The sequence below is a fragment of the Bos indicus genome, chromosome 7 (genome assembly GCF_029378745.1).
Source record: "Bos indicus isolate NIAB-ARS_2022 breed Sahiwal x Tharparkar chromosome 7, NIAB-ARS_B.indTharparkar_mat_pri_1.0, whole genome shotgun sequence".
NCBI classification, from domain to species: Eukaryota; Metazoa; Chordata; class Mammalia; order Artiodactyla; family Bovidae; genus Bos; species Bos indicus.
Window position 1 is genome coordinate 101089987 of NC_091766.1, and position 19301 is coordinate 101109287.

At 36.6% G+C, this 19301-nt stretch overlaps 1 protein-coding gene across 2 annotated transcripts in view; it reads right to left on the minus strand.

The window, feature by feature from the left end:
- The window catches only part of SLCO4C1 (solute carrier organic anion transporter family member 4C1), an 87960-nt gene that overhangs the window by 65867 nt on the left and 2792 nt on the right, over positions 1 to 19301 (minus strand). For both annotated transcript variants that reach the window (XM_070794068.1, XM_019965467.2), the window contains one exon: positions 16179 to 16442. In XM_070794068.1, coding sequence (XP_070650169.1) covers positions 16179 to 16442 — 264 coding nt within the window. The remainder of the gene's footprint in view (positions 1 to 16178; positions 16443 to 19301) is intronic.

The following is a 19301-nucleotide window of genomic DNA, read 5'->3' on the forward strand; positions in this document are numbered from 1 at the left end:
TTCTTAACAAGGATCCATCACTTCTGCAAATTCAGTGGTCATCTTCTCTACCTGTTGATTATTTAGTATGAAGACTAAGGCTGGAAACAAATTCTGTAAGTGGATATTTAGGTACAGAACTAAAAGGCTCCAACCCACTGCCACTCCCTAGTCCAGTACCCTATGTATGCTGGCTATGGAGGTCCCAGCAACACAGAATGCATTCTGCCTCACTTAATGAATATACCATGTTCTGTAGAGAAGGAAATTTTATTCTTCAAGTTATAAGAAAACAGACACTATTCTACCAAGTCAGAGACTTCTGGGTGTTGGGGTACATAGTAAGACACACAAGTGAATTTCATGAGCAGAAGTCTGTTACTGTAATTCTGCTGCAAATGAATTTCTTCATCAGAAGTGATGCAACTTCTTCAGAAGTTAGCTATAATAATGAATTGAGTAAGTTCTAACAACATTGAGTGTTGCTAGAAGCATCACAAGTGGTAAAAATAAATTCATGTCTAGAATATGTATTTGTCTTAGGAGGACAAACTGCAACCAGGATAGATATACTCTGGCTCTCCTGGGGTATATTGGTTGCCCTAGGGAATGTTACCAAATCACTGCTCTCAGGACTAGATCCTGAAGTTGGTAAATTGGGTAATGCATCTGCAATACAGGAGTTAGACCAGTCTATGAGGAGGGAAAAATCATTTTGAACCCATGTTTAGCTTCCTTCTATACTATGTGGTCATTTTTAATATGGGTCAATTCCACAAAAAGCACAGTGACTGGGGAAAAACACTGATTGACACTCACTGCACAGACCATATTTTCTTCCTGATTGAGAGTGTCTTCTACAAAGGATGCCCTCAAGTTAACAAGTGGCAAAAAACACCTTTACATTCTAGGCTTCAGATTCAGCATCAGTCCTTCCAATGAATATTCAGGATTGATTTCCTTTAGGACTGACTGGTTTGAACTCCCTGCTGTCCAAGGGACTCTCAAGAGTCTCCTCCAACCCCACAGTTCGAAAGCATCAATTCTTGGGCACTCAGCCTTCTATTTGATCCAACTCTCACATCTGTACATGACTACTGGAAAAACAATAGCTTTGACTAAAGATACCTTTGCCATCAAAGTAATGTCTCTGATCTTTATTAATAATATGCTGTCTAGGTTTGTCATAGCTTTCCTTCCAAGGAGCAAGCATCTTTTAACTTCATGGCTGCAGTCTACTATACATGTGTATTAACTCATAGCATACTATTAAAATTATCTTGTTAACAACTTTCATTTTTGTTTTGTTTTGTTTTCAAGCTTCTGACTGGCCAGCTTATCTATTAGAGTGTTGTGCATGGAAGAGTTAGTTGCTCAGTCATGTCCAACTCTTTTGTGACCCCATGGACTGTAGCCCACCAGACTCCTCTGTCCATGGGATTTTCCAGGCAAAAATACTGGAGTGGGTTGCCATTTTCTTCTCCAGGGGATCCTCCTGACCCAGGGATTAAACCTGGGTCTCCCACACTGCAGGAAGATTCTTTACTGTCTGAGCCACAAGGGAAGCCCAGACTGTTGTGTGTGAATCAATGAAAATCTGTACCTCAGGCCTTCTCTCCTATCAAAACAGAATTTCCACAGACAATTGGCTTTTAGGGACATGCCTGAGTGGGATTTCTCTACAAAATGTTCAGCTTTGGTAGATGCCAGCAAAAACCCTTTGTAAGCCAGGCTACACCTTTTCCTGCTCTGTTAGCCAGTCACCAGGAACTCTGTGAGATCCTTGTAATGAGGACATCTGGGGTTTTGTAGTAAAACCATGCTAACTCCTGCCTATAACAACCTTTCTCCATTGGAAAAGAGGGAAGTGCAAGTCAATAAAAAACAAGTAGGCTAGTAGCATGAGATATATGCCTATAGTTACTTGCATCTTTCAAATTTATTTTCATCTACCATTTCATTTAAAAACAAAATGTCCAACTTTCACATGTCTAATTTTATGATTTGTTCCCTTGTAGCTAGGCTAGTAAAGAATCTGCCTGCAACGGTGGAAACCCAAGTTCAATCCTGGGTCTGGAAGATCCCCTGGAGAAGGAAATGGCAACCCACTGCAGTATTCTTGCCTGGAGAATCCCCTGGACACAGGGGCCTGGTAGGCTACAGTCCACAGGGTCACAGAGTCAGACACGTCTGAGCAACTAAACCACCACCACCACAGTAGTAACATACTTTATGATGAGGAGTTCAGGTTGCACAGTGATCCTAATCCTGTTTATGTCTAATATACCAGCACTGAGGAGCAAACCAATGGTTGCTTTTCAAAAGAATAATGTAGGCAAAAAAGCTTAGCCTTACTAAAAAAAACCCAGGGGTCCTCCCTGTGAAGACTTGCCAGAGGCTTCCTATATCTTCCCAGTCTGCCATCAGTTCAGTTCAGTTCAGTCACTCTGTCGTATCTGACTCTTTACGACCCCATGGACTGCAACACACCAGGCCTCCCTGCCCATCACCAAATGCTGAAGCTTACTTAAACTCAGGCCCATCGCATCGGTGATGCCATCCAATCATCTCATCCTCTGTCGCCCCTTCTCCTCCTGCCTTCAATCTTTCTCAGCATCAGGGTCTTTTCTAAGGAATCAGTTCTTCCCATCAGGTGGCCAAAGTATTTGGAGCTTCAGCTTCAGGTATGGCCAACGGGTATGGACAATATTTATGACAGTGTTCTTTGGACAGTCTGCCATAAACAGTCATAAACATTGTCCATACCTGCTGCAAGAACTTTATCACGTTCCAGAACTCAGAAGGCCTTTGAGCAATACAGGTCAATTAAAATAGACTGTGGAGTAGATAAAACCATGGCCCCACTTGCTGTTAATAGCACTGAATGGATTAAGGTGACCCCAAGCAAAATACATCCCATGACATTTGTTTTAAAACCTACTTGTTTTAATGACCTGAACTTCAAGCAAATACTTTTAATTGGAAAATAAGGCTCAGGGAAAAGTGCCAAAGGATTTGACTCTTCCTTACTCTGATAAGCTTAACTAAGTCCAAAGAGACAAGACACAATGCAAAACTTAGAGTGTGATTATTGGCACATAAACCTGAATCATGTGAAATGATTTTCTTGGGCTCCAAAATCACTGCAGATCGTGACTGAAGCCATGAAATTAAAAGACACTTGCTCCTTGGAAGAAAAGCCATGACAAAACTAGAAACCATATTAAAAAGCAGAGACATTATTTTGCCAACAAAGGTCTGTATAGTCAAAACTATGATTTTTCCAGTAGTCATATATGGATGTGAGTTGGACCATAAAGAAGGCTGAGGGCCAAAGAATTGATGCTTTTGAACCGTGGTGCTGGAGAAGACTTTTGAGAGTCACCTGGACTGCAAGGAGATCAAACCAGTCAATCCTGAAGGAAATCAATCCTGAATAATCATTGAAGGGCCTGATGCTGAAGCTGAAGCTCCAATACTTTGGCCACCTGATCCAAGAGCTGACTCACTGGAAAAGACCCTGTTGCTGGGAAAGATTGAAGGCAGAAGGAGAAGGAGACGACAGAGGACAAGATGGGTGGATGGCATCACCGACTCAATGGACATGAGTTTGAGAAAGCTCTGGGAGATGGTGAAGGACAGGAAAGCCTGGCGTGCTGCAGTCCATGGGGTCACAGAGAGTTGGACATGACTGAGGGACTAAACAATAACAATACCTGAATCAATTAGTTTCTGAACCATCTACACTATTAAATGAACCATTAGCCTCTTCCAGGAGAGATTGTGACTGAATAAATATTAAAATGACCCTCAGTTCCCTAATTTTTATAGGCAAGAAACAGGCTAATACAACTTTTAAGCATCCAAATATAGCCAGGGATAATTATAAAACAGGACCAACAGAGAAAAATGAATTGTAAAGCCCCTCCCAAGAAGCTGGAGGAGAGTTTACTCAAGGAACAAGCATGACAGCTTCCCAGTGGGATTTCAGGATTTCTCTGAACCAGTGACTCCTGGCGTGCAGTCAACATTGCAGTCTATGGGGTTGCAAAGAATCAGACAGGTCTGAACAACTAAACAATGAACAACAAACTGGTAATGATTATTGTGGCAAGTACATTAGTTTCACATTTCTGTTTTTAAAATGTAAACAGAATGTTAACTGGAAATACAAAGAAGAGTCAAATAAATAATACAAATATAAAGAGTCATATCAACTCAAGATGTATCACAGATTTAAATGGAAAATGGAAAACGATAAACAGACTGGCTCCAAATTGGGAAAGGAGTATGTCAAGGCTGTATATTGCCACCCTGTTTATTTAACTTATATGCAGAGTATATCATGTGAAATGCCAGGCTGGATGAAGCTCAAGCTGGAATCAAGACTGCCAGGAGAAGTATCAATAACGTCAGATTTGCAGATGATACCACCCTAATGGCAGAAAGCAAAGAGGAACTAAAGAGTCTTTTGATGAAAGTGAAAGAGGAGGGTGAAAAAAGTGGAATAAAATTCAACATTCAAAAAAATAAGATCATGACATCCGGTCCCATTACTTCATGGCAAATAGAAAGGGAAGCAATGGAAACAGAGACAGACTATTTTCTTGGGCTCCAAAAGCACTGCAGTTGGTGACTGCAGCCATGAAATTAAGACAGTTGCTCCTTAGAAGAAAAATTATGACCAACCTAGACAGCATATTAAAAACCACAGACATTACTTTGCTGACAAAGGTCCCTCTAGTCAAAGCTATGGTTTTTCCAGTAGTCACGGATGGATGTGAGAGCTGGACTATATAAACAGCTGAGCACCAAAGAACTGATGCTTCAGAACTGTGGTGTTGGAGAAGACTCCTGAGAGTCCCTTATACTGCAAGGAGATCCAACCAGTCCATCCTAAAAGAAGTAAGTCCTGAATATTCATTGGAAGGACTGATGAAGCTTCAGTACTTTGGCCACCTGATGCAAAGAACTGACTCCTTAGAAAAGACCCTGATGCTGGGAAAGATTGAAGGCAGGAGGAGAAGGGGATGACAGAGGATGAGATGGTTGGATGGCATCACCAACTCAATGGACATGAGTTTGAGTGAACTCCGAGAGTTGGCGATGTACAGGGAAGCCTGGCGTGCTGCAGTCCATGGGGTTGCAGAGTCAGACACAACTGAGCAACTGAACTGAACTGAACTGATAAACTTTTTGAAGAAAAGAAATAGAAAACCTTTGAGATCAAGGACTAGGAAACGAGTTCTTAGGCTTGACAACAAAAGGAAAAAGAGAGACACTGAATTTCACTCAAATCAAAATTTTTTGCTCTGTGAAAATCTCTGTTAACGATGTTGAAAAGGATAAGCTACAGACAAGATGAGAATATTTGCAACCTACCTATGTGACAAAGATCTAGTACTTGAAATACATAAGTAACTTTCAAAACTCTACAGTAAAAAAAAAAAAAAACAATCTAGTTAGAACATGGGCGAAAAATAAAAAAGATATTACATGAAGGACAAACAGATGGCAAAAGAGCACAAGCAAAGATGCTCAACATCATTAGCCATTAGGGAAATGCAGATTACAAGCAGAACAAGATTTCACTACAACCTATCAAAATGGGTAAAATAAAAAATACTGGGGGGGAATTCCCTAGTGGTCCAGTGGCTAGGACTCCATGCTCCCAATTCAGGGGGCCTGGTTTCCATCTTTTTTCAGGAACTAGATCCCACATGCCCCAATTAAAGAGCTCACATGCTGCAACTAAAAATTACTGCATGTCACAACAAAGATTGAATATCTCATGTGCAGCAACTAAGATCCAGCACAGCTAAATAAATAAAAATAAATACTAAAAAAAAAAACTTTTAAAGTAATGACAGCAAGAAATGTTGGCAAGGACGTAGATAAACTGGATCATTCATACATTGCCAATGGTACTGTCACTCTGGAAAACAGTAATAAACTAAGCAGAGAACTATCATACGACGCATCAGATTTACTCCGAGGTGTCCATCCCAGAGAATGAAAAGTATGTTCATCCGTATACAAATGCTTATAACTTAACTTGGGACAGCCAAAAAACTAAGATCAACTCAAATGCCCTTTAGCAGATAAATGGTTGAACAAAACATGGTAAATCCATACCATGAAAAACTTATTAATTAGCAATAAAAAGGAAAGAGTAATTAATAAACTCAACCCTGATGAGTCTTTACAGAATTATTCTGAATGAAAAAAGTCAATTTCAAAATGTTAAGAACTGTATAACTACCAAAGTATAGTACAATTTTTAAACATAAAAATGTTATGAGATGCTTTATTATGGAAAAGTTTTAAACTGTAATTATTTAGCTCTGTGAGAATGGTTAATATATATAATTGAATATGGTACAAGAACAAGAATGCTCATACATTGTAAACTATGAAAAATATTATACTAACTCTATAAGAGACATACACAATAAAAATATTAAGACAATCCCAAAGTTGCTCTCTTGAGAAAAGAATAATAATGAATTTTTTTCCCCTCTTTCTACTGTCTAGTTTTACTCAAACTGTCTGCCATGACCAATAGAACTTTTCTAACGAGAAAAATAAAATGCATTAATAAAAATCACAACAAAGGAGGGTCAGTTAAATAGATTATCTATAAAATGAAACAATATAAAAGCATAAATATTCTTCATTTTGTCTTTTTAATATTTACAATATCCCACATATATTCTAAGTTAAAGAATAGATACCCATAAGTTCAAAATATTGTTTCCTTAGAATGTGCATTGGTATATATATGTGAAAATGTGATAAAAAGATATATGAATATGTATAAAGGTTAGTAAGAAGGTATGAGAATATATTAATGACTCAGTTCAGTTCAGTTGCTCAGTAGTGTCTGACTCTTTGCCACCCCATGGACTGCAGCACACCAGGCTTCCCTGTCCATCACCAACTCCTGGAGCTTACTCAAATTCATGTCCATCGAGTCAGTGATACCATCCAGCCATCCAATGACTATGGATGGATCCAATGACTATGGTATTAATGACTATGTAATGTAAAAGTGCAATTCTGCATAACTACTTGTGAATACACATATGAATATGTATATACATTAAAAGGCTGAACTACTGATAGTGTGCTATCTAGGATGTGTTATCATGCAGACTTACTTCCTTTTATTCCATATATTCTAGTTTTTCCCCTTTTATATCATTTTTTTAAAATTTTTCTATCTTCTGATTGGCTGCCAAAGGGACATATCATATTCAAAATTAGGAAAAATTTAAAACTATTTAGAAAGAGGTACCTTGGCTATTTAAAAGGCAATATTTTAGTATGTTATACTGAGTAGCCCCAATTAATTTAGCTACGGCAAATCAAATTTCGCCAGACTTTTGGATATGCTGATATCAAATGGCACTTACAAAAACATATGTATCAGACTGAAAGATTTTTAGTTGTCCATATTGTAACTACCATTGATAATAACTAAAACAAACCAAGAAAGGCAGTTTTTTACATTAAAATAGCTGTTAATTAGCATGAACAGAATTTTTATTCATTACTATTATTTGATGAGAACTTACCAATACCAGGCACTGCCTTAGCACTGTGTGTAATTTCCTATGAAGTAGCAGTTACTACTACCATCATGATTTATAGTTGAAAAAAACCTGTGCAGGATCACACAGCTCTATCATCCAGTGCTCGAGCAAAAATTTAAACTGTTTTGTCTGACCTTAATATCCCTGTTATACTACTGATACTTTCATTCAATGTAATGTGCTAATACCACTAAAATAAAAGAAAAAATACAGTAAAACACACTGGTTAATTTGTGCATTTTTAAGAACTAGTGACCAAGAAAATTGAATTTCCTCATTTTTTTCTCACCACAATTTTTACCAACCATTCTGAGGAAGCTACAAAAAGCATTGCTTAATCATTACCTCCCATACATTACATCTGGTTAGACACAACTATGCCTATGGTCCGCTTGAATGCCCTACCAGACATTTCCTTTTATTTCACACATGAAGATAACTAAGGGTAATCACTATTACAGTCTATCCAAAAACATCTGACATTTTGGTATCACTTTAGAAGTACAGTAGATAGTGAAATCAATATTTTAGCAAGCAATTTAAGATGAAAGCCAAAAATTTAATATCAATGCATTTCGCTTCTATTTCTGAATATGCTTCTCATTTTAGCTTCCTTTTTCATGTTGCAAATTTTTAAGATACCAAATCTTACCCATAAAAGTCATTTATGGCAAATAATCTTTGACTCTGATAACTTATAATTCTTTCCAACTCAGTGGCCAAAAGAAGGGAAAATTATTCTTTATGGAGTAATTTTGGGTTCCATAAGGCCAAGCTAACAGAAAATGTGAACAGAGAATCCCAGACTGCCTTTATCTGCCGTAACCTACTCTTACTGCCTTCTGTGAAAGGACAAGGCATCAGACTCCTAACATGCCTCTTCTGAAGGGGTCCAGTCATTCATTTATATGTCTGATAACAAACATTTCTCAGGTACCTACTATGCATCATATGCTGTTATAGGTGCTGGCCATAATGAAGTTTCTAAATCCAATAATCTGGAGGAGAAAATGTAAAGTGAATAGTGGAAGCAGGGTAAAAGGGACAAGCATATCCATGGAGTTCTTTGGTCAATAAGTTCAGAACCATATATTTCATATACCCTAACCAAAGAGTCACACAATGCATTCACTTTTACAGTGATACAATAAGGCACGTCTTCAGCATTCATCTTTTCTCAAACTCATTGAACTAGAGGAATCCATGCTTAACATATCCCTGATACCATCAGAAACTCGGCTTGGCAGATCATATTTTGGTAAATGTAGCAACATTACTGTCTCTTGTTCAAGACCACGAACTTTAAAATTTGTATCTGTCTGCAAACTATAACTGTGGGCAGAATTGAGTTTGTGCTAACATCTCATTGACACATGCCTCCCTACTTATTTTTCTCTGTGAGTTTCCTCTATTTCAGAAGTTAGGTCATGTGAATTTCAACAAAACTGGCTACATTAAAGTAGGTAGTATTTCCTTATGCTTGTGAAACTCCTGTTTTAAAGGAAAATATAAAGCAATAATCCTGAAATGAAAAGAAACATTTATTTCTATGTCCACAGTTGATACTACTAAATAAGGAAATTCTAAACTGGACAAGTATTTCCCAAAATGGACTTCTAAAATAACCAGGGTAATTTTTAAAAACATAAATTCCTGAGTTTCACTTCTTGAATTAGAATTAGGATCTCCACAGGGCATTAAATAAGGGTACCAACCGTCTAGGATAATTCATATTATCAAGACCATGAACTTTAAAATGTGTATATGTCTGCAAACTATAACTGTGAGCAGAATTGAGTTTGTGCTATTATCTCATTGACACATGCCTCCCTACTTATTTTTCTCTGTGAGTTTCTTCTATTTCAGAAGTTAGGTCATGTGAATTTCAACAAAATTGGCTACATTAAGGTAGGTAATCTGGGAAACAGTAAAAACAGTGATGTTAAAAACAATGATAGGTTCTTCTACAGCACTGAATACCCCTAAAGTTAGCTCTAGCTCTTTTACTGTTGTATATTAAATTTAAAGATCATTTTAAATAATTCACTTTATTACACTACTATATATTTTAACCTAAGAAACCACCTGCCCTCTTTATTGCATTATAGTAAAATTTAAATCTAAGAAAAATCAAAGTGATTTTCATAAGAAAGAAGCAATATAAAGAAGGAGGAACACCCAGAGACCAAGCAAAATTAAAGCGTCCTGTATTTCACTGAAAAACTCTAAGATTTTTGGCCCTCTGTCTTTTCCATTCTAGGCAAGAATTCCATATTCAAAAAAAAAAAAAAAAAAAAAGCTTTAAGAACACAAGACAAAAACAAAACAGTAATTAAAAATTAAGTCCAATCTTGAGTCCTGCTCTAATCATTTTCCTAATTCAACATTTTTAGTTAGTCAGCCTGTGCAACTAAAGTCCTTTGATGCAAAATGCTCCCTGAAATACCATTTCTAAAACATTAGAAATTTAGTGATTAAGCAAATGGGAAGTGTTGAGAGCTATATATATATATATATATTTTTTTTTTTTTAGAGAAAAGGATATGAAAGAGAAACAAGAAAACAATACAACTTAAGAAAATGTATCCAACTATTGATCAATAGAGAAAAACAGCTTTACTGGATTTAGTAATTAGTTCTCTATAATTCTTAAGTGTTTACAAATGACTCCTGTCACAAAGTCTCAAAGACAAGAAAAGATTATTTTATTTACCAGCATTAAATTAACACTCATCCAAAGGAAATTGAAACGTGTTTGGATGAAGACAAAATGTTATGTGGCAAAGTTTTGATTATTTATTGCATTTTAACAATATTTAAAAGCTATATTAAAATATGTTATGTTCTGTTGTTGGTCTGACCCAGGTCTTGTGCACAGCAGGCAGACACTTTACTGTCTGAGCCACCAGGGAAGCCAAAAATACAGCAAAAATGAGTGGCGAATATGATTTACTTGAAAATGGTTTATGACATTATTCTATTCTCAGGTTAACATATAAAGAAATCAGCCCTTAGAAGCATTTATTTCCCTAAAATTAATTCTCCCTTTTTTGTGTGTTTGTCTTTCCTTTTTTTTTGAAATTAATTCTTCCTTTTTTCTTGTGTTTGTCCAATAACAACAAGTAAAACTTCTCTTTGATAAATGTTATTTTTTCCATTCAAAGTTAGATAATTGCCTCTAACCCTTCAGTTCAGTTCAGTTCAGTTCTAACCCTTATGTCTCCACTAAAATTTTCTTTAAGAAAATAATTTCCCAAACCTACTTAAATTTATTTTTTATAGAATAGAAAATTCAAGCTGTTTCCAAACACTTTTCTTCCTTTTTTGCTAATTCTTAACCTCCTTTTGTGTTATTCTCACACCTGTGGAAATTATACATGCTTATCATATTTCATATTTTGTTTTCTTCTACTTACCAATTATATTACATTACTTTAATCTCCTCTTACAGAGAGTATTTCATCCAAACTGCTGTTTGGTTTCCCTCAAGTTCAAAACAATACCAACAAAAAAAGCATACAAAGGAATATATTCATTTTCTCAATGTTGGTTTCAAATTAACTTAAAATGACATGTATGATTCAAATAATATGATTTCTTAATGGTATACTCTTTAGGTTATTTATTTAAAATTACCTAAGAAGATTATACATTTCCTTCTAATTTATTTCCAAAAGCTTTCAAATTCATTTGTTTTCCTTTTCTCACTTAAATCTCCAGTTTTTTTTCAACATTCTCCTTAGAGTTGGATAAATAACTCAGATTTGTGGTTACACGATCCTGTATTTACAAAAGTGGATTAATTCACTTGAGCAGACAAGTTAGTGCAGACCATTAAAACTGGCTATCTGTTACAGATGGCCCAAAAGCACACAAAAGGATGGTCAACAACACTAACTAGTATACAGATGCAAATTAAATCTACAATGAGGTATTACCACTCGCAGTTCAGAATAGTCATCATCAACAAATTTACAAACAATAAATACTGGAGAGGGTGTGGAGAAAAGGGAACCCTCCTACACTGTTCACGGCAATGTAAATTGGTAAAGCCACTATGGAGAACATGGAGGTTCCTTAAGAAACTAACAACAGAACTACCATATAATCCAGCAATCCTACTTCTGGACGTATCTATGGAGAAAACTATAATTCAAAAATAGACATCTACTCCAATGTTCAAAGCAACACTGTTTACAATAGAAAGGACATGGAAGCAACCTAAATGTCCATTGACAGAGGAATGGATAAAGATGTGGTACGTGTGTACAATGGAATATTACTCAGCCACAAAAAAGAACAAAATAACACCATTTGCAACAACATGGATGGACCTAGATACTGTCATACTGAGTGAAGTAAGTCAGAGAAAGAAATATCATTTGATATTACTTACTTGTGGAATCTAAAAAAATGGTACAGATGAGCCTATTTACAAAACAGAAATAGTCACAGATGTAGAAAACAAACTTATGGTTACCAAGGGGCTTCTCTGACAAATCAGTTGGTAAAGAATCCACCCGCAATGAGGGAGAACTGGATTAGATCCCTGGGTTGGGAAGATCCCCTGGAGAAGGGAAAGGCTACCCACTCCAGTATTCTGGCCTGGAGAATTCCATGGACTGTATAGTTCATGGGGTTGCAAAGAGTCAGACACAACTGAGCAACTTTCACAAGGGAGAAGGGGGAAGGGATAAGTTTGGAGACTGGAACCGACATATACACACTGCTATATATAAAATAGGTAACTAATAAGGACCTACTGTATAGCACAGGAAACTCTATTCAATATTCTGTAATGACCTATGTGGTAAAAGAATCTAAAAAAGAGTGGATATATGTAAATGTGGGATTCTCTGGTGGCTCAGACAGTGAAGAATCTGCTGACAGGAGACCTGGGTTCAATCCCTGGGTCAGAAAGACCCCCAGAGAAGGGAATGGCAACCCACTCCAGTATTCTTGCTTGGAGAATTCCATGGGTAAAGGATCCTGGCGGGCTATAGTCCATGGGGTCGCAAAGAGTCAGACACACTGAAAACTCACACACACACATACATGCTCCACCTTGCTGTACAGCAGAAACTAACACAACATTGCAAATCAACTTTAATAAAAATTAAAATAAAACTGGCTATATGAACTTAGGGAAGAAATGGCATAATTTCTTAAAAATGTTGTAATTATTTTATATACTTAATTAACCACCAGTAATAAATAAAAAATTTTAAAAACCTAAACAAAGCATAAAAACTAGTATTAATTTTAGCTGTTATTGACCACCTATGAAATCACCAGAAATTCACTTCACCTATTTTCCTAGGGGGTGTGTATGTGTGTGTGTGTGTGTGTGTGTGTGTGTGTGTGTGTGTGCGTGTTAGTCACTCAGTTGTATCTGACTTTTTGCAACCCCATGGATTGTAGCCCGCCAGGCTCCTCTGTCCATGGAATTCTTCAGGCAAGAATACTCCAGTGGGTTGCCATTTCCTTCTCCAGGGGATCTTCTCATTCCAGGGATAGAATCCAGGTCTTCTGAATTGCAGGTGGATTCTTTACCATCTGAGACACAAGGGAAGCCCTGTCCTAAGGTTCTTCATGGTAAAAGAAGGGATTCACAACTTCTAACATTCTTTCTATTTGCAAGTGTCCAGTTTCCTTTACATATATAATGTAATTTCAACCCTGAGTTTTTTATCTGTTACATTGTAAACACCTCCACTTACACCAAACACAGCCCAGTGACATTTCTATTAAGGAAAAGTTTCAGGAAAAAAAGAATGTAAAAATTTCAAAATAGCAACCAGGCATTTTTCATATATTGACTGCGGAAGAGTAACTGGTATATTCTTTCCTAAAAGTCAGTGTGACATTACCTATCAAAAATTAGAATAAGGAAGCCCTTCTAACCAGTGTTTTCATTTCTAGGAATGAAGACTAAAGAATGACTTGAACATTTACATAAACATTCATGTCTAGAGAGATATATTGCAACACTGGATATATAGTATGCAGTTCATACTTAAGTCCAAACCTGAATTCTTGATTTGCACTCCCAATTCTGTTCTACCCAGTCTTCCACACAAGAGTAAATGGCTCTAGTTGGCCAAACCAAATATGAAGGAGTCATTATCCATTCTTTCTTCACAATCAATCCACTATAAAGACCCATCTCTTTTTCCTCCAAAGCAGATTGAAAATCAATCACTCCTCTAAATTTCTACTGTTACCAATCCCACCCCAACCACCTTTATTGCTCACCTGAACTATAGTGAAAATCTCCTGGGTGATTTTCTCACAAATACTCTTGTCCCTCAGAACAACAGACGCCAAATGATCATTTAAAAACATAAATAAGATCATGTAATCCCCTGTGTAAAACTCTCTCATGAATTCCCACTGCATTTAAAGACAAATCCAAATGACTCACGCTGTGGTCTGCCTGCCTCTCAAGTTTATCTCAGCTACTTTCTCCCTACCTTTGAGAATGCTGGCCAAAATTGACACTTCCTAAAATCTACCAAGCTGTCTCCTGCTCCAAAGCCTGCAATCATTTTTTCTCCTGCCTGGAAATCATCTTTCAGGACTGGCTCCTCATTATCCAGTTTTTATCACAATAGCCTTCCCTTGCCCATGTATTTTCCCGTGTGTGCACTATTACTTCATACTATTTCTTCCCTTATACACTCACCTCAATAGTGTTTGTTGCTTTATTTTGTATTTCCTCCCACTAGTATATACAATCCAGAGGGCATGAAACTGTTTCACTGCTATTATTTCGGCATCAGGTAGAGTCCATATCAATAAATATTCATCATACCAATGGCAGAATAAGGGCAAACTGAATTTTTATTTTTATTTTCCATAGAGAAATTGTTATTTAAATTATTAGTAAATTTAGAGTAAAAAATTTACAGCTCCTCCAATTCCTCTACCTAATCTACTTCAACTAAAATCATGGAAAACATCAACATGAATGTGGTGAAAACTTGCATGATATACAATAATGTACTGAAAGTTTATAATCTGGTTTCAAGAACCTTTTTGGCTTCATCTCTGGCCACACACTTCTTAATTTGTGGCAATTTCCCTTTGGGGAATAGAAATTATTCAAACTGGCTGCGACACAACGGGTGTATGGAAGAGAGGAAGCAAAGAAGATGGCTGAGGACAGATCAGGCTTTTGCACTTGGAGCAGGTGTTTATATTTTAGTTCAAAGAGTTAAAGTTGTATTTTTTTTTTTTAACAAAGTCTGTATACTTTAAGAACAGTAGGGTATCTGATCAACTGGAAAAATGAGGGATTAAAATCCGGACAAAGATCACCACCTAAAGGCTATCAATACAATACTGTTTTTGCTATCACAGAATCAGTTTTGTATTTCTTGTGACAGACAAAAATTCAGCTTTTCCCTTACCATTAGGATATCAAAGATACTATACGAAATCCTGCATGTCTTATTTATAAAACTACTCCCAGAGAAAGTATGTGCAGTTGAGCTAATAAAATTTTATGGAATCTTAGATAATATACTAGAACCCAGTAACTGTTCTTTCTATAGATAACACATTCACCTTATCTCATTCATTTCAAGCTTTATCACCTTTTTAATATATCTTCTCTTGATCCATATACTTGCAAATTCTATTTTTACTTCTAAAATGAAGTTTGCTTACTTAGTATGTACATCCCTAAAACCACACTGTATGATATATATACTTTGTTATTGAAAATACTGTCCTATTGTCAGTCTACAACTGGGAAATAGATCTTGGGAAATGTTAACACTTTAATATGAATCTTCAATATAATACAAATATAAAAATCTTAACTTTTTGAAAATAATGACTGTCATGCAGCAGGCCCCAGTTCCCCTTTCTTCTTACTATAAGCCTTTTTTTCATTTACCTAACCTCTGAAAGCTTCTGATTTTGTGGCTTTCTGATTTTATTTCAATATTTGCTATTAAAAGTCTCAGGAAGGACAAAAATGTCTACTTTCATTTGTACATTTCTCGGGTTCTCCCATAATTGGTTTTCCATTAAAAAAAGATACTTTGGGGGAAAAAAGGAGAAGGAATATAATTAATCAAACTTCCTTTTTCTGAGCCTTTAAATAATGTACTGAGCAGAGCAACACTTTAGGTAACTAAGTTCTGCGTCTCTAAATCAGAGTCAAAAGTGAAACTGGTTTCAGTACTCAGAAAAGGCCCTACTCCTGTAAGTTTCACCTCTCATTCTCAAATCAGGAGTCAACAGGTCCAGGGTGCAGAGCTGTAAGCACAGCACAGAACTAAGGGGAAAAACTAGATCTTAAAGCCCCAGCGAAGCCACACCACCAGCAAAGCAAAAAGGTCATGTTTTTTTTTAAGGAAGATTGTGTATAATATGGGGAATGAGTATTAGAAGATTAAAAACTTGGAGATCCACTGAAGCAATGAACAATGCACAATCTGTCTCAATAATCTCCTGCTCCACACAAATCACATCGTAACAAAGCAGTGAACACTGGAAGACAGCTAAGCCCTTACCCTAAATACCATACAAGTGAGGTGCAGTACAGAGCCAATACAACTTCTTAAAACAAGCAAGAAGGGAACAGAAACTTACCTTCATAGAGAGACCCAAATTGGTATTTTCCACTAAAAAATTTGGGCAGTGAAAACACAAGCGCTCCCAGCCCTAACATAAAGGATGCAAACGCAAGCCATCTGGGTTTGTGTCCTCTTTCACCAATGAACGATACAAATAAAGACAGCAAACAGAAGGCAATGTCATAGCTTGATGATATCAAGCCGGTCAGGGAACTCTGCAGTTCATAGCGCTTCTCGATAGTGGAAATGCTAATATTTACTAGGCCATTCACCACAATACCTAAAAGAGAAAAGAGTAAATTTATGTGCATTATTACAACTTTACCATATAGAGTATGATAATTAACATGACATTACTAAAGTTTGTTCATTTCTATTGATATTTTTAAATGTCCAATTTTAAAAATCTCAACGTTTCAAAACTAAGCAAGCCAAACATATTTCCTTTACAAATCAATTCTCTTTTAAATTATACATTTGTAAATTTTCAGTCATTAAGTAAAGTTGATGTTTATCACATACTGAATTACAGCTAACCATGTTTCTTTAAATACAAAAGAGACTGGTAAAGTCTCATGAAGCTGATTCATTAGAGAGTTTCCAGGTATAGTATATTCCCATGGGCCTCACTTGGAAGACTACAAAACATATAGGTGATTGAGAGGTTAAAAGCTAAAACTGTTCAAATTACTCAATCCTTGACTTAGTCTTAGGAAAGGTGCAATTGAGTTCTCAAACCTCTACCTTCTTCCAGCACTCTTAGAGTCATTAAAGTCATCATTTAAAAGTTCCTGGGGCAAAAACAAACAAACAAAAAGTCTATTTCAATTACTAGCATTCTAAATCATAGGCAACGTGACAGAAAATAACAACTTACACTTCATCTGCTCATTATAACTGTGATTAAAGAATATAAGATAAACAAGAAAAAGCTGAAAATTCAAATCTGACTAACAACAAAAATGTCTAATTAGGATACTGATTATACAGAAGTTTAGATATTACTATGTTGCTGCTGCTGCTAAGTCACTTCAGTTGTGTCCGACTCTGTGCAACCCCATAGACGGCAGCCCACCAGGCTCCCCCGTCCCTGGGATTCTCCAGGCAAGAACACTGGAGTGGGTTGCCATTTCCTTCTCCAATGCATGAAAGTAAAAAAATTACTCAGCCATTAAAAAGAATACATTTGAATCAGTTCTAATGAGGTGGATGAAACTGGAGCCTATTATACAGAGTGAAGTAAGCCAGAAGGAAAAACACCAATACAGTATACTAACGCATATATATGGAATTTAGAAAGATGGTAACAATAACCCGGTGTATGAGACAGCAAAAGAGACACTGATGTATAGAACAGTCTTATGGACTCTGTGGGAGAGGGAGAGGGTGGAAAGATTTGGGAGAATGGCATTGAAACATGTAAAATATCATGTAAGAAACGAGTTGCCAATCCAGGTTCGATGCACGATACTGGATGCTTGGGGCTAGTGCACTGGGATGACCCAGAAGGATGGTATGGGGAGGGAGGAGGGAGGAGGGTTCAGGATGGGGAACACATGCATACCTGTGGCGGATTCATTTTGATATTTGGCAAAACTAATACAATTATGTAAAGTTTAAAAATAAAATAAAATTTTTTTTAAAAAGTGAAAGTGAAGTCTCAGTCATGTCCGACTCTTAGTGACCCCATGGACTGCAGTCCACCAGACTCCTCCATCCATGGGATTTTCCAGGCAAGAGTACTGGAGTGGGGTGCCATTGCCTTCTCCAAGATATTACTATAAAGTGAAAATAAAAAACCATCTAATCAAATTACAAAGTTTCAAACTGATTATTCTTTTTACTTAAGAGGCTACCATGAATTGTTTTCAATCATTAATTAATATAAAGAGTACATCCAAGATATTATCTCTGTAATCTCTTCAAATTTTGCTTTATCAAGACTGTAACTGGGAATATATTGCAAGAAACTTCTTACAAATTTTAAAAGTCCTAACATGATTTTTACTTTCATATCAATTTAATAAATCTATACAGCAATTTATAGCTCTTGATGTTTTAAGATATAATTTCTAAATAGCTAGGAATGACAGATTTATAAGGGGGATAGCTTAGTTGGTAAAGAATCTGCCTGCATGGCAGGAGACCTGGGTTCGATTCCTGGGTCAGGAAGATCCCCTGGAGAAGGAAATGGCAATCCACTCCAGTATTCTTGCCTGGAAAATCCCATGGATAGACGAGCCTGGCAGGCTATAGTCAATGGGGTCACAAGAATCAACAAGACTTGGTGACTAAACCACCACCACCAAGGTTGTCTGAGAATCTGAAAAGTTCCCATCTAAAATCAACTTCCCAACACCCTTGCTATACTGATTAAAAATCAGTCATTAGAATTATTGTTTTTACAGTAAAAAAAAATTTCTGAGAAAGTAAATTTGTAGACTCTTACGGAAAGACAGCATTTTAAGCCTAGGATCCCAAAGTAAATTCTACACTACATAAACTCCAAGAACTTTGCTTTTTTAAAAAAAGAAATCTCATGAAAGGCTACATACTATGTCCACTGTAAATGCACGAAGCTAGGAGGTACATTAGGAAATTAAGTGCTAAGAGAGAGTGAGTAAATGAGTGAAGTCGCTCAGTCGTGTCCGACTCTACGACCCCATGGACTGTAGCCTACAAGGCTCCTCTGTCCATGGAATTTTCCAGGCAAGAGTACTGGAGTGGGTTGCCATTTCCTTCTCCAGGGGATCTTCCCAGACCAAGGATAGAACCTGGGTCTCCCACACTGCAGGAAGACACTTTATAGTCTGAGCCACCAGGAAAGCCAGTGCTAAGAGAAATACTGTTTATTTTTGATAAGTGGCTGGGTTAAGTAAATTCATTTGACAAGCTTTGGCTCTTTTTTCACCAATCACCTATTATAATACTGTATCTTGGAAATGGTATTCCCAAGAATCAAGATTGAGAAACATGATAATGTTTTCAGTCATTCAAACTTAAGCTGAAATAAGAATTTATGGAATCATTTTCATCTCAGATTACACTTCTGAAGTTGGAGATTTCTAGATAGGGTAACTCCAGGCTAAACTTGACACATTTCTCTAAGAATTTCAACAATATTTTATATTAAACATAA